This window comes from Macaca fascicularis, chromosome 4 (assembly GCF_037993035.2).
Source record: "Macaca fascicularis isolate 582-1 chromosome 4, T2T-MFA8v1.1".
Classification (NCBI taxonomy): Eukaryota; Metazoa; Chordata; class Mammalia; order Primates; family Cercopithecidae; genus Macaca; species Macaca fascicularis.
Genome location: NC_088378.1, coordinates 65,220,001 through 65,236,256, shown reverse-complemented (window position 1 = coordinate 65,236,256; position 16,256 = coordinate 65,220,001). Strand labels below are relative to the sequence as shown.

General features: G+C 40.0%; 1 protein-coding gene across 9 annotated transcripts in view; it reads right to left on the bottom strand.

Moving 5' to 3' along the window:
- Positions 1–16,256, bottom strand: part of ARID1B (AT-rich interaction domain 1B) — a 442,633-nt gene that overhangs the window by 302,064 nt on the left and 124,313 nt on the right. For 8 of the 9 annotated variants that reach the window (XM_045390312.3, XM_045390315.3, XM_045390314.3 and 5 more), the window contains exon 3: positions 13,944–14,093. In XM_045390312.3, the coding sequence (XP_045246247.2) occupies positions 13,944–14,093 (150 nt within the window). Of the gene's footprint in view, positions 1–13,943; positions 14,094–16,256 lie in introns of those variants that run through there. The other variant, XM_074037325.1, reaches the window with a different exon arrangement.

Below are 16,256 nucleotides of genomic sequence, written 5' to 3'. Positions count from 1 at the left end.
TGGGCATTCAAATTAGTGATTACCTGCAGGAGCTGGACATACATAGATGCAGAAACGACAAGACAGGTCCAAGTTGCAAAAGTACATATGAAAGTCACAAGCCTCCAGATACTTAAAGTTTTGAGAGTAAAAGAAATCATACAGGTAAGGTGGGTAGAGCCACAAAAAAAGAGGGGCCAACACTGAGCCCTGGTCATGGGCCAGTATTTGGAGGCCAGAGAGATAAAGAAAATCTAGCAAAGAAAGGCAAGGAGCAGCCACAAAGTAGGAAGAGAGCCAGGAGAGGGTGGCGTCCCAGGAACCAGGCAAGACAGGTGCTCCGAGGAGGAAGATACCATCAACTGCGTGGAATGCTCATGACAGGCGAAGGATGGAAGGAATGACTATCACCCATCGGCTAAATAACAGAACACTGGAGGCTTTGAAAAGAGCTGTTTCATACCGCATGACCTCACTCAAATGTGGCCTCTAGAAAAGGTGATCTCAGAAGTAGAGAGTGGAATGGGGGCACCACGGGCTGGGAAGGGCTGGGAGTTAGGGAGTGGAGAGTGGAATGGGGGTACCATGGGCTGGGAAGGGCTGGGAGTTAGGGAGTGGAGAGTGGAATGGGGGTACCATGGGCTGGGAAGGGCTGGGAGTTAGGGAGTGGAGAGTGGAATGGGGGTACCATGGGCTGGGATGGGCTGGTTGTTGGGAAGTGGAGAGTGGGATGGGGGCACCACGGGCTGGAATGGGCTGGGAGTTGGGAAGTAGATAGTAGGATGGTGGCTCACGGGCTGGGATGGGCTGGTTTTTGGGAAGTAGAGAGTGGGATGGTGGTTCACAGGCTGGGGTGAGCTGGTTTTTGGGAAGTAGAGAGTGGGATGGTGGTTCACGGGCTGGGGTGGGCTGGGAGTTCGGGAGTGGAGAGTGGAATGGGGGTACCATGGGATGGGATGGGCTGGTTGTTGGGAAGTGGAGAGTGGGACTGGTGGCTCACGGGCTGGGGCGGGCTGGTTGTTGGGAAGTGAAGAGTGTGATGGAGGCACCACGGGCTGGGATGGGCTGGTTGTTGGGAAGTGGATGGTAGGATAGTGACTCACTGGATGGGTGGGGGTGCTGGTTATTGGGAAGTACAGAGTGGAATGGAGGCACGATGGGCTGGTTGTTGGGAAGTGGATAGTAGGCCTGGGGCAGGCTGGCTGTTGGGAAGTGGAGAGTGGGATGGAGGCACCACAGGCTGGGTTGGGCTGGTTGCTGGGAAGTGGATGGGAGGATGGTGGCTCACTGGCTGGGTGGGGGTGCTGGTTATTGGGAAGTAGAGAGTGGAATGGGGGCATGATGGGCTGGGAGCTGGGAAGTAGATAGTAGGATGGTGGCTCACAGGCTGGGGTAGGCTGGTTGTTGGGAAGTGGAGAGTGGGATCTTCATGTTTCAGCAAATAAAAAAGATTTTTTGAATGATTAAATCAACAATTTTCAACATGTTTACTAAGTTTCTAGTTTGTGCAGGCATTGACCTAGGTGTTGGGGACACAACAATGACAAAACAAAGTCCTTAGTAGGATGGGAAGTCCCATAATAGGATGGGAAGAATAAGTTCAAGAGATCTATTGTACAACATGGTGACTGTAGTTAGTAATATACTGTATTCTTGAAAAATGTTGCCAGGCGCAGTGGCTCACACCTTTAATCCCAGCACTTTGGGAGGCTGAGGCAGGCAGATCACGAGGTCAGGAGTTCAAGACCAGCTTGGCCAATATGGTGAAACTCTGTCTCTACTAAAAATATAAAAAAATTAGCCAGACATGGTGGTGCGTGCCTGTAGTCCCAGCTACTCAAGAGGCTAAGGCAGAAGAATAGCGTGAACCCGGGAGGCGGAGGTTGCAGTGAGCACAGATCGCGCCACTGTACTCCAGCCCGGGTGACAGAGAGAGACTCCATCTCAAAAAAAAGAAAAAAGAAAAAAGAAAAACGTTGAGAGGATATAAAGTGTTCCTACCACAAAAATGGTTAATTATGTGAGGTAATGTATATGTTAATTAGCTAGATGTATTCATTCTACAATGTAGTATATATACTTCAAAACATCACATTGTACACAGTAAAGACATACAGTTTTACCTCTCAATTTACAAAGAAAGTGGAAAAAAAAAAGAAAGTATGAAAAGAGTTGTTTCAATAGAATAGTTGAAATAGTTGAATATTGAAATAGTTTCAATAGAATAGTTGGGACACTAGCAAGTGGAGAGTACCAGAAAAGAGAAAAACAGGCTGATTTTGGTCAAGAAATGTGTTTTTGTTTCGTTTTGTTTTGTTTGGGGTGGGAGAAATGATGGCATGTTTAAATGGCAATGGGAAGGACAGAGAAACGGATGGTGTGGGGAAAAACCAAGAACTTGAGTGGACCAGGGGCACGGGGCAGCCTTCCAGAGGAACAAGGAGATTTCTGGCAGAGTGTGTACATCACAGAAGGCAGACGTGATAGGCAGACCCAGGCTAGCTGGTACCTGTAAGTTCTCCTAATTGCTTGTTTTGATTTCTTCAATGAAACAGGAAGCAGCCTCACTAGCTCAGAGTGAGGAGCAGGGCTTAAGCCTTTTGGGTTTGAAGACAGAGGGGGATTTGAAATAGCCTTAGGGAAATGCAAAGTTACAAGGCAAGGATGATCTCACATCAGTGGTCACCAACTCAAAGGAATAGCAGGGTCTTCCCTCCCTCTTTCCCCATCCCACTCACTGGGCATGAAGCTGTACTTCATCAGGCTTGCATAAATAGGTTTATAAGATGGGGCTGGCAAGTATTTAAGAGTACATGCAGGAGAGTGAGGGCAAGTATAATGATGGGCTTGGAATTTTAGTTGGGTAAGGAAGAAAGTGATGACAGGAGGGGCATGAGAAACAGTTAAAAAAAAAAAAAGGATTGACTGACTATTTCATTTAGTTTGAAGAACTGAGCCACTATTTTAGATATTTTGATCAATAGAGACATTGAGAGCATCTATCTGCTATACCACTGGAACGGGTAATTCCTTACATTGTATAATAGGTAACGTGGAATCCTTTACACATTTAAGAATATTATATATGTGCTCCATGCTTATGTAGACAATTTAGAAAATACAAATAAGGCAAAGGAAAAGAAATCTTTACTTTCTTACCAGTTTTTACTATGTATTTGTATTTTATTTACAAATTTATAACATTTCCAGACTTTTGGATAACTTACCTTTTCTTTTTACCAACTCTGTGAGCATGTTATTTAAAGTGGTCTTCTATACTTTCATTTCTATAATTACTTGTGTGGTGACTGAGCCATGGGCTCTCTGCCTGCTGGTGGTTTTGAGCTGTTCGTCCCACACATCTGTAGCAGCCTCATTTGCACCTATGGAGTCCATGGCTACCACACACCCAGGCACAAGCCTCTGACTCCCTCACAAGCCTTCTAATGGAGAAGAGCCTGAGCATTTACTTAAGAGAAACACAAACGTGTTATAGGCGGCTTTCCGTCCTTTCCTACCTCTTCCCAGTACACTCAGGGCATTATACTCATGGTTGAAATTTTATACATAGGTAACTCACTTTACGTCTGAATTTCAGAACCATTAAGGACATATATAACACATGCAGTGACAGGATTTCAAGGGAGCAGTTAGTTGTCACAGGGACACAGAAATGCATTTAAACAGTGGCTGTAGGGTAGGAATGCTAGCTTATCTTGCAAAGTGTAAGAGTGAGTGATAGAAAAGATCAGCATGCCACAGCCCACACTACTTTCAAAAGTGCCAACATTCGGGTATATTTAAAAACAAAGCAAAAAAAAACAAAAAAAAACAAAAAACTAATTATTTAGCTGAGTCTAGAACGCAACACCATTTTGCAAATAAGAACAAGGTGTTCTTAAAATCATCTTATGACATAATAAATCTTCCAGAAACAAAGCCATCAAGTATATTGAGGGAAGATTATACTTTGCTTTGCACAGAACTTTGCCAACAGTTGCTCACCATTTCAAAAGACGACATCACCACTGACAACCCTGTTTGAGACATCTGAGTTGCCAATACAACATTCCTGCATCAATCTCATTTTGTAGCTGTCAAGTTCACAGCGATCACACGTATACATCAAGCATCTATTTCACAAGTCTTCTAAAGTAGTATGCCTAAACGTTTGCTTAATCAAGCATACAATATTACAAACTTCTTTCTTTTCATTTTCCATATACAGTCAGTGCATTATTCTAATTTTGTTTAAAATTTTGTGTGTGGAGAGTTCACATTATCTAAGAACTTTATTTTAAAAGAATAAGGGAGACACTAGAAAAGTCTGATTCAAAACAATGAGAAGGTATTATCTATATGTTCTAAATGATCTATCATAAATATTACATATTGGTATGGTTTCCAATTGTATAAAGGATAGCAAAGAAACAACTAGAAAATATGAAACTACCAGTTCCAGCAGTATGGCGGATTAGATGCTCTAAATAGCTATCGATTGAAAAACCCGAAATAGTGGATAAAACGCCTTTTCTAACCCTTTTTAAATGAATCCCAGACTTGCCATAAATGTGAGTGACACGAAGAACACCTAGAGAGCAAACTGAGAACAGAGAAACCAAGACAGCGGTAGAAGCTGACTTTTGCTATAGAGTCTAACTTTCCCTTTGATGACTATACGAGGAACAGGGAAAGGAGAGGAAGTCCAGGGCCTGCCAAAAGGGAGTAAAATACAAGACAATACCTCTCAGTTAAATTAAGGACCAAGAAGGGCTATACCCATCATTTAAGAGCTTGCAAACCCACTAAACAGAAAAGAGAAATACCTTTCTTGAACTTGATATGCTGAGGTAGGAGGACTTTTTAAAGTGGCTCCTTTAAGAAACAGCAACCACAAGCTAACCATCACCAGGGTATCCGGTCAAAATTAACACTTCATGGTGCGGTCTACAAAACCTCAAGAAGATATTTCATTTAGAACGGCCCCAGAGACCATCATCACCTAAACCCTCTAATCAATCTTAACTTCACTGTTGTGGGACGACCAAACATTACGCTCCATCTGATACAATAAACCCACAGCATTGCCTCTGAAGCATCTAGAACAAGTCAGTCAGAAATGATGGATAACAACCACCCCAAACCCAGAGGCCTAGGGTCACCAGCATGTGTTGTGCTCACCAATGTAGTTTGTGAGGAATCTGGACAGCGTACAAAGGGAAGCTTTATCTGTCCATCACAACGTCTCTTCAGCCTCAGCTGTAGCTGATGGTCACAAGAAAGGCGGGGGCTAGAACCACCTGGAGGCTCTTCACTCAAAAGGAGGATCACAGACCCATCCTGTGAACAAGAGCAGGCCTAAAATGTTGGGAACATAATTTACAATGACCACAGACAAAATGTTAATCTTCAAGCCTGTGGATCTAACTTGCAATGTATAGGAAACAGATGAGCAAGTTAAGCCACATCAAGAGAAAATAAGCAGACAAAGTCATTCCACAGGACAGCTGACCCAGGATTTTCAAGATGTCAAAGCACAAATTTGGGGGAGGAGAAACTGTCCTAGATAAAAAGGCTTTAGAACCAAATCAATGTAATAAATCTTGTTTAAATTTTGCTTGAAACAAATGAAATAGAAGGGTATTCTGAAGACAACTGGGGCTATCTGAACATGGTTAGGTTTGTAGACAAGTGGAATTATATTTAATTTAATAAGACGTGGTGACAGCGCTGCTGTTATATAAGAAATACCCTTGTCCAGACGCAGTGACTCCCGCCTGTAATCCCAGCACTTTGGGAGGCCGAGGTGGGCGGATCACGAGGTCAGGAAATCAAGACCATCCTGGCCAACATCATGAAACCCCATCTCTACTAAAAACACAAAAATTAGCCAGGCGCGGTGGTGCACACCTGTAGTCCCAGGTACTCGGGGCTGAGGCAGGAGAATTGCTTGAATTCGGGAGGCAGAGGCTGCAGTGAGCCAAGATTGCACCATTGCACTCCAGGCTGCGCGACAGAGTGAGACTCTGTCTCAAAAAAAAAAAAAAAAGAAAAAGAAAACGAAGAAAAAAAAGAAATGCCCTTACATTTCATACACACATACAGAACTATTTTGCGGAGAAAAGTTGTATCTGTGACTTAAAATACTTTGAAGAAAGTCGGAAGAGGAGGAAAAGATGAGACAGGGAAGCAAATGTGGTAAAATATTGGTAATATTAAAACCAGGTGAGGGCATAGGAGTGGTCATTATGTCATTCTGTGTATCTGTATATTAAGAATCTTCTTGTAATAAAACTTTCACAAAATCAAACACAAAACATTGTTTGAAAGGACTGGTACCCATTGGCAACTGGCAAAAGCAAAGACCCATCAATCCTTCTGAGGAAACAGAATGCAAACCCAGGCCCCAATAAAACTGTCTTCAAAAAATACAAGGAATGAAGAAAAAGAAAAAAATTCTAGAACTAAAAGAAAACAAAAATGATGCATATCAAAATTTGAAAGATTCAGCCAAAGCAGTACTTAAGAGAAAAAATTTTAGTCTCATATTTAGCTTCATCAACAAAAAAGGTTCAAATAAGCATTCATTTGAGTGGGGGTGGGGGAGGAAGAACAGCAAAATAAACATTAATAAAGGAGAAAGCAAGACGTAATCAAGGTGAGAGAAGAACTTCATTAAGTTTGTTTACAAGGACACACAATAGAGACAATAAAGACCAAGTCACTTTGGAAAGGGTTTTACCAAGAATAAAAGATGAAAAACCATTATGAATTAAAATGCCTTAACTCTGGATGGTACAGAGATTAAAGTAATAAAGACTATTACGAACTTTATGTTAATAAAGTTGAAAAATTATATGAAATGGACAAATTCTTATACATAGGAATATATATGGCAATACTCACACAAGAAGAAATTTTTAACTTGAATATGCCTATATTGACAAAAGAAATGAAATCAAAAATTTTAAATGGCTGCGCACAGTAGTTCATGCCTGTAATCCCAGCACTTTGGGAGACCAAGGTAGGAGGATCACTTGAGGCCAAGAGTTTGAGACCAGCCTGGGCAACAGAACAAGACCTCATCTCTACTAAAGTTAAAAAATCAGGGATAAGACAAAAGGTAAAAATCAAAAGCTACACAACCCTTTATAGCTTTATAAACACTTTTACCATTCAGAGAACAGATAACAACACAAACTCTTTTAGTAAATTAAAAAAGGGACTCATCTTTTTTTTTTTTTTTTTGAGACAGTCTTGCTCTGTCGCCCAGGCTACAGTGCAGTGGTGCGACCTTGACTCACCGCAACCTCTGCCTCCCAGGTTCAAGCAATTCTCGTGCCTCAGCCTCCCAAGCAGCTGGGATAACAGGTGTGTGCCAATACACCTGGTTAATGTTTTTTGCACTTTTAATAGAGATGGGATTTCACCATGTTGACCAGGCTGGTCTCGAACTCCTGACCTCAGGTGATCTGCCCTCCCAAAGTGATGGAATTACAGGTGTGAGCCACCACGCCTGGCCTCCAATTCATTTTCAAAGCTCAAAAAGTACAGATACCAAAACCTAACAAGGATAATTACAGTTCAATCTAATTCATGAATTTCTGATTCAAGAAACCTAAAACAAATGTTAGTAAACTGAATCCAGTGATGAATAAAAAAGATAATATATCATGAAGCTATGTTTATTATAGAATGCAAGTTTTGTTTGATACTTAAAAGGTAATTTATCTCAAAAACAGATTATAAGTAAAATCAAAGTGATCATCTCGATACCTACAAAAAAGACAGAAGATAAAATTCAGTATCCACTCATGAAAAAATCTCTTCGCAAACTAGAAAAGAAGGGAACTTCCTTAGCCCAACAGTGGACAGCTACAAAAAGACAGGGAAAAGAGAAAAGAAAGAAAAGAAAGGGGAAACACTGTATTAAACGATGAAATGCTGGAAGCCTTCATTTAATCAGGGATAACACAGGAATGGCCAGATGTTTCAAAGAATGCGTACAGAGGAGCCAGTCTGCAGAAAGGCAAAAAAGTAGGAAGGCAGTGATTTTTTAAAGTTTTATTTTAATGAAAAAAACCTCAGATTTCGCAAATGACTAGAAGTAGCAGAATTCACAAGAATTTAAAAGGTGGCTGGACACACAGACACAGAAAGTTAATATACAAAGTCTGTTACAATTGTATACAACAGTAACAATGAGAAAATGTAATTTTTTAAAGGATACAATTTACAATAGCAACAAAAAATAAGGTACATAGGAATAATGCTAACAAAAGCAATACAGCAGCCATTTTTTGAAGAATATTATAAAATAAATTGAAAAGTACCTGAACAAGTGGAGAGATGGAAAGCTATTCCACGCAGGAGAGGCAGGGATGGTGGAGTGGAAATGTGCGAAGGCAAGCAAAGGAAAACCAGACAGAAGAGCAAGCAGACTGCACAGCTCCTACAGCACAGCAACAGTGCCTGAAACAACAGGCACCTAGGGCCACTTGTTGACGACAAAAATGACAAACCATCCCCGCTTCTTTTTCTAAGTGGCTGGAGCTTTTTTTTTTTTTTTTTTTTGAGATGGAGTTTCACTCTTGTTGCCCAGGCTGGAGTGCAATGGCGCGACCTCAGCTCATCACAACCTCCGCCTCCCGAGTTCAAGCGATTCTTCTGCCTCAGCCTCCTGAGTAGCTGGGATTACAGACACGCCTCCACGCCTGGCTAATTTTGTATTTTTAGTAGAGACAGGGTTTTTCCATGTTGGTCAGGCTGGTCTCGAACTCCCGACCTCAGGTGATCCACCCGCCTTGGCCTCCCAAAGTGCTGGGATTACAGGCATGTGGTGACTGGTGCTTCTTTACCAATGACAACCCTGCCCCACTTCAATCCTCCTGTCTCCTAGATAAAAATTAAAATACCTAATCACAAAAGTAGCCCCAGCTTCTTGAGAGCAGCCAGTTGAGGACCACCCCTCAAGATGCCACCCCCTCTTAGACTCATCTAACACACACCCCAACGCTCCTACAGCCCCACCTCCCCGTTTCCACAGTGCTCCTGGGGCTCCTCAGGACCGCATCCCCCCTGGCCTGCAGCCACCTGAGCTAAACAAACCCATCTTTTTATTACAGGGATATTTCTCATCTTTGGTCAGCGGGCTCCAAAAAGGAAAAAGCTATTCAAGTAAAGTGCTTCTGCGTGTCTTATCGTTATTCTTTTCCAAGTGCCCTGTTTCACAGAAGATCCCATTATAACAATAACAAAAGATAAAATTCTTAGAACATAGTGTGATAAAAAAGAAAAAGTTTATGTGAAAAAATAAGCACATACAAATAGCAAAAGGAAAAAGAAAACCAACAACTGAAAAAGAAGGATAATGAGGATATACTACCCCTATCAGATACTAAAAGACAATAGAGAAACAGTACAGTACTAATGCATTAATAGAAGAACCAATGGAAAATAACAGAAATCCCAAAATGACCCCAAACACCATACACCTAAGGAAATTTAGTTAATGATTTTACTGGCATCTCCAGTTGATGGGGAAAGATAGTTGCAATGGTTAATTTTACACGTGATCTTGGAAGGTACTGTAAGTGAAATTAACAATTTCAACTGGAGACTCTGAGAATAACAGCTTGCTCTCCATAATGTGGGTGGGCCTTATCCATTTAGTTTGAAGGCCTAACTAGAATCAAAAGACCAGCCCCATCTAAGCAAGAAGGAATTACCCAGCAAGCTGCCTTTGACTTCATCAGACCATCGGCTCACCACCTGCCAGCCCATACTGCAGGTTTCGGAAATGAAAACTCCGTAAGCATATGAGCCAATTCCTTATAATAAATCTCCGTGTGTGTGTGTGTGTGTGTGTGTGTGTGTGTGTGTGTGTGTGTATGTATTTGTGTGTCCACGCACGTGCACGTGTGAGCACAATTGATTCTATTCTATTATTCTACTCTATTGATTCTGCCTCTGGAGCTAATAACTCATATTACAGACAAAGGCCCAGTCTCCCTAATATACAAAGGGTTTTTAAAATTATTTTTAAAGACCAACAACTGAAGAGAGAAAATTCAAAATAAAAATATATAAATTTACAGTTCCGGAGAAAGGAAACAGAAATGCTTTTAAATACACAAGACAACACTCAACATTACTCATAACAAGATAAATGTAAACTAAAACTATATGCTTAGAAAAAGAAGTGTTTCAGATTTTGGGATATTTGCATATATACAAACGAGATATCTTAGAGATGGAATCTAAGACTAAACATGAAATTCATTATGTTTCAAATGTGTCTTACATATATGGCCTGAAGGCAATTTTATGCAATATTTTAAAATAATTGTGCGACTGAAACGATGTTTTACATGTGTTTTGAGTGTGACCCATCACATGAGGTCAGGTATGGAATTTTCCACTTGCGGGGTCATGTTGGCACCCAGAAAGTTTCAGATTTTATAGCATTTCATATTTCAGACATTGGGATTTAGAATGCTCAATATGTACCAGATGCGCAAAAATCCAGAAACTTTGTAAAATCACGCTACTAACACATATGTAGGAAGAGTCCTCTCACGTGCAGATAGGAGTGTGAATTGGCTACAACCTGCAATACCCACTGGGAATGCAAATGCACACACCCTTTGCCCAGCACTGTGGCTTCCCGAATTCATCCTGCAGATATTACTGCCCGCTTATGAAATGACACCTACACAAAGTTTAGCATGGCATCATTGTTTCAATTCAAATAACCAGCACTAATCTAAATGTTCCTCAAAAAGAACTGGTTAAATATATCATGGTGTGTCCATAAAATGTAATGAAGCTATAAAAAAAAAGGAGGGACTGTTGTGTGTGCTCCTTTGGAAAGATCTCCAGAAAATATATCTAAGTGAGTAAAAGAAGGGGATGAGAAAAAAAAATACATGGAAGAAGGCATATAGTATATACTATATATACACCATCATTTGTGTAAAAATAGGGTGAAAAATAAAAATACGGTGTTGTGCTTCTTGATATAAAGAAACTCAAAAAACATACAATAAACTATAAATGGTCATCCAGTCAAGAACAGGGGTGGTGACGTGGGCAGAGGGAACTAAGATGGGAAGAGACTTTTCTCAGAATCCCTTCCTTGTACTTTTTATTTTTTGAAACCAATGAATGTATTGATTAGCCAAAATATTAAACATATGAAAAATATTGAAGACACAATGTGAGGTATTTTGATGGAACCCTAAAATTACCATCTGTATCAATCGCATTAACAAGACACTACGTACTACTAATACTTGCTAACTGACTGTCTTATGCAAAAGCAAGAGATTACGTAAACCACATTTGAAAACAAAAGGAAAGACTGCATAAAGAAATATTCTGGTCGTTATGAAATACTGGCTGGTTAAACTAAATATGGTTGTTTCTTAAGTTTTTAAAGGTATATGAATTCAGTGTTATTAAGATTTAGCTTGATTTTGATAATATTTTAATGGTAATTTTTACTTTGTTTCAGGATAGATTATTTAGGTTTTGGAGGTGCTAAATATATCTATAATGCCAGGTATCATTTTTTTGAAAAACTTTCCAAATCTATCTGGCCATCCAACTCCCTAAAATCCAAGACTGTTCCTGTCGAAGCAGACCATCCGATGCGGGCACCTAAACGTCTCCAACTTTCACCTCTCTACCCCACAATGAATATAACTCAGACATTTTATAGTTAGGAAGTACGAACCCAAGAACAAATTTCCAATGTATTCTGAGCAATGTTTGGTTTTTATCCAGAATATGCAAAAAAACTACAATTACATTAAAAAGTCATGGTTATAGAATATATCTTACCATACAATTTATTGTATTCAAATCAATAAAATAATGATAATCAAAGCATAAGATACACTGAAACTAAGCACATTAAAATAATATTCATTAAGATTTTACCTGTAGGATGCTTTAAATATTTAAATATGAAAGATATTAAATAACTAATTGCCATGTGCTAGAAGTCATCAGTGAATAGTTTTTAAAGGAAGTAAATTTTGAGCTTGGTCTTGAAGAAAATGACAGGCATTCAGAATCCTTAATCAAATTGGTTTTATGATCAGAGATTCATTTCAGCATACTACAGTCAAATGAGTAATATAATTTATCTATTGAGTCCTTAAATTTTGATGACACGACAAAACACTCTGGGTCTACAGATATGTTCAATAAGGCTCTGAAAGCCCCTTGAAAAAGGTTTTAACTTTATCAAAACTCCAGATACCAGCCTCTCTCATCTAAAAAGAAATTATATTAAAGTGTTTTAAAATTTTCATACACTTTAATAAAAGATTTGACCTGGTAACTATGAAATGATGTACATTCCTACTGCTACAAACCCCATATGTTACCACATTTTTTTTGCGACAGAGTCTTGCTCTGTTGCAAGGCTGGCATGAAGTAGAGCGATCCCGGCTCACTGCAACCTCCACCTCCTGGGTTCAAGCTTTTAAAAACATGTATGTGAAAACAAGACTGTACTGGGTCTCAAATCCAAGCTGTTGTTTTAACATGTTTTGCTTAAAGTCATAAACTCTGTTCAGAATTCTCTGGTAAGTCACATGGAAGTGGACTCCAACAAACCCAAGAAAATATTTAAGAAACCAGCCAAACTGATTAAAATTAAGCTCCATAAATTTATTTATATTGCTTAATATCCACGATCTATTCAAGCCACAAAAGAAGTCCTTCAAAAAGGAAAAAGTCGACGCTACGTGTCCATCTTCTCTTTGCTACCTCACCACACAAAAGAGAAGGAAGAAAGTATTAAAGTGGAAAACTATATATGTGTGTGTGTGTATACACACATATATATATATATATATATATATATTTTTTTTTTTTTTGAGACAGAGTGTCTCGCTCAGTCGCCCAGGCTGGAGTGCAGTGGCGCGATCTTGGCTCACTGCAAGCTCCACCTCCTGGGTTCAAGCCATTCTCCCGCCTCAGCCTCCTGAGTAGCTGGGACTACAGGCACCCACAACCACACCCGGCTAATTTTTTGTATTTTTAGTAGAGACGGGGTTTCACCGTGTTAGCCAGGATGGTCTTGATCTCCTGACCTCGTGATCCACCCGCCTCATCCTCCCAAAGTGCTGGGATTATAGGCTTGAGCCACCGCACCCGGTCGGAAAATTTTATTTTGATGCTTATGATTGGATGTGCTATGAACATTTTATCTGGACTCAGAGTAAGAGTCCCTCACTCACTACTACTTTTCATGTCACTCATTAGTGACAGTCTCTAAAACATAAGGAAACTGAATCATTTTATCACATAACATATATACTATTTTTCTAAAAATTCTGTAAACTTTAATATATAACCCAATAACCTAAAAGAGTATTTTAAACTAGAAACTGCTTGACATAGTTAAAGTACATGATTCCAATTAGTATTTTAATATATTGCAACTGAAGTGAATATCTACTTATAAGCGAGTTTAAAGAGAATAACACAGTCAAAGGCAACAATGTTTTCACACAGTAACACTTACCATTAAAACAAAACAAAACAAAACAAAGGTCAAGATAAAAATACCATGCATGTGCCAACTACAAGGATTAAATGATTGATAAAATCCTTCTCCTGAATAAGCCTTAACAAAGTGGCAGAGTGCTTTCTTGAAAGGTTCAGAACACAAATGACAGGGAACAAGTAATGACTGATAACTTTCTACTGCCACTAACCAATAATGCAAACAGCTATTAAACCAGTCATTCTTCTCACCCTCCAATCTCAGAAGGGGAAAAGACAGAGGGAGAGATGGGGTTAAATTAGGTTATAGTTGTGCATTTTCTCAAAACTAATTTTTTTTCCACTGAGAATATAATTTTTAATAAAGGACAGGAAGATGTTTCAGAACCAGGTCTGCCTCGGTGGAGAAAACAGGGCCCTGCGGGCCAGTGCGCTGTGCTCACCTGCTGCGGCTGGTACCTCTGCTGGGACTGGGACGGCAGATACTGCGCCTGGGGCGGGAGGTGTGGGGGCTGCGGCTGCTGGCTGTAATATGGCTGTTGGCCCTGTTGGCAGTAACCACTCACACTTTGCTGTCCATACTGAGGAGGCATCTGTCAAAAAGTCAAGCAAAGCAAATAAGAAAGTCAAAATGTGCAATTAAATAAAATTGAATATGGTTTCAATTCGGCAACATGAAGGTGGTTCTCTGCTAAGCAACTAAACTCAGTATTTGTAATCCTCTCTTCATTAGACAAATTGACATGCTGCTTTATATTCACATACTATCAATGAAGTCAAAAGGCAATCTGACTTTGCCTTTAAAAACCATCATATTCTATCAGATAGAAACTATTGAATAATACCATAAAGACGGAGTAGGGAGGAAGTGCTAAATACTGATACTAAAAAATAGCCTCTACTAAGAAAGAGACGCATGATATGAAATCCACTCCCACCTAACAGTGAAAATTAAAATGAACTCAAATAGTCCAGGTTAACTCAGTAATACTTTATAGGAGGCTTGTGGTTGGGAATGCTTTATTATGGTATATGTTTGTTTCTAAGTTCAGAATAAAAAAGTCAGAATATACCAACTGCCTTTACAGCGCATACATACCAGTTAAATTATCAATTTTATTTACTATTTTTGCTAAGGATGGCATTTTCTTAGTTGATAAAACAGGTAACAATGTAAAGCAAGGCATATGACAGTGTAAATACCAGAGGTATAGACAAAAATGGCCTCAACCAATCTTCTCCATCTCTAATTTACATCAGCCTAAAAATGCCTGAAAGCATCGTTTAGAGGAAAATCCTTCCTCATGCAGTAAATATACCATGGATAGTATTTTTGAATTTTTTAAAATGAGAAATCTATTGCCTCTTTCTGTAATTTCAAGAGAGAGCAGGAAAGGAAAAGAAAAACAAGATATCAGGACAGCAAAATGTACTCTAGAGACAAGAATGGCACAGTCATTTTGTTTCATACCACAATATGGCCCATTGGAGAACTTCAAGAACTGGAGCCCCATAGGCAGACACACTTACGAAATTAATGATGAGCACCAGATACGCACCTAAAACCCAACCCCACTATAGAAACGCTGAATGAGGACACAGATGAAATGGTAAAAGATGAAAGGAGTAAAACCCTTAGCCTCTCAGAAAAATCAGCACAGTAATTCCTAACACATACAATGGGGTAAAAGGGGGGAAAAAATGAAAAAGATAAAGTTCCTATATTTCTTTCAATCCAATCCAGATTATTTTCAACATCTACCAAAAAGGATGAGAATAAATGTGACCACAATGTCTCACAGTACCTCTCATCACACAGAGCCTAAGTTGTTGGAGCAGAAAAGTCTGCATTGAAAGCCATTTAACAGCACAGTTGAATTTTTTGCTTTTATTTATTTTACAGCTTGATATCTCATAATGAATGTATGTCCCTGCCATAAGCCAAGCCAACGAATTTCCATAAAATACAACTCCACATGCTAGAATACCATATACCACTACAACACACATCCTTCCGTTCAACACCCATATGTTTGATTTGATATCTAATACTATATTTCACACAAGCATCTTTGCAGTTTGATTTAAAGCAGTTAGGATAACACTTCTGCCAGTGTTAAAATGACTGTAAAGCTCAGTCAACACAGCCAGCAACTCCCCTATGAATTGCGCTTTAATATGTTGACTTTCTGGTTACAGAAACCCTCACACACAATATGGAAGTGTTGTTTGGGGAGGGGGCACTGTTTTCTAAGCAAGACAACAACAGGACAGATTGCAGGAACCCACTAACACTAGAGCAGCCACAAGCTGACTAGAATTTTTTACTACCTAGTCCAGCTCCAGGAAGTTTGGGTGCAGGGTGTGGGGCAAGGAGGAGGATAGGTGGGCACAGCGGAAATCTTCAATGGAGCAACCGCCTACAGAACTGAGCAAACTGAGACCTGGGTGCCCTCAAATATGCTCCTCCACAATTAAAACCAATTTGCTCTCCTTTCAGACACATGGCTCATTCATCCATTTAGGACCAACTTCACTGGCACCCACCTTCTGCGAGCCTGGGCTGAGGAAATCTGGAACAGCACAGAGGGGCTCTCCCTGAGACCTGGGGCCCGGTGCCAACCAACTGGACCCGGTCAGCTGTCCTTCAGTGGGAGCCATGACAGGACGGATTGCTCGACTCTAGTTTACCCAAAGAATCTTTGGGTTCGAAATACATGGACTCTAAGTCCAATTCCCTTTGCACGTGAGTTGTG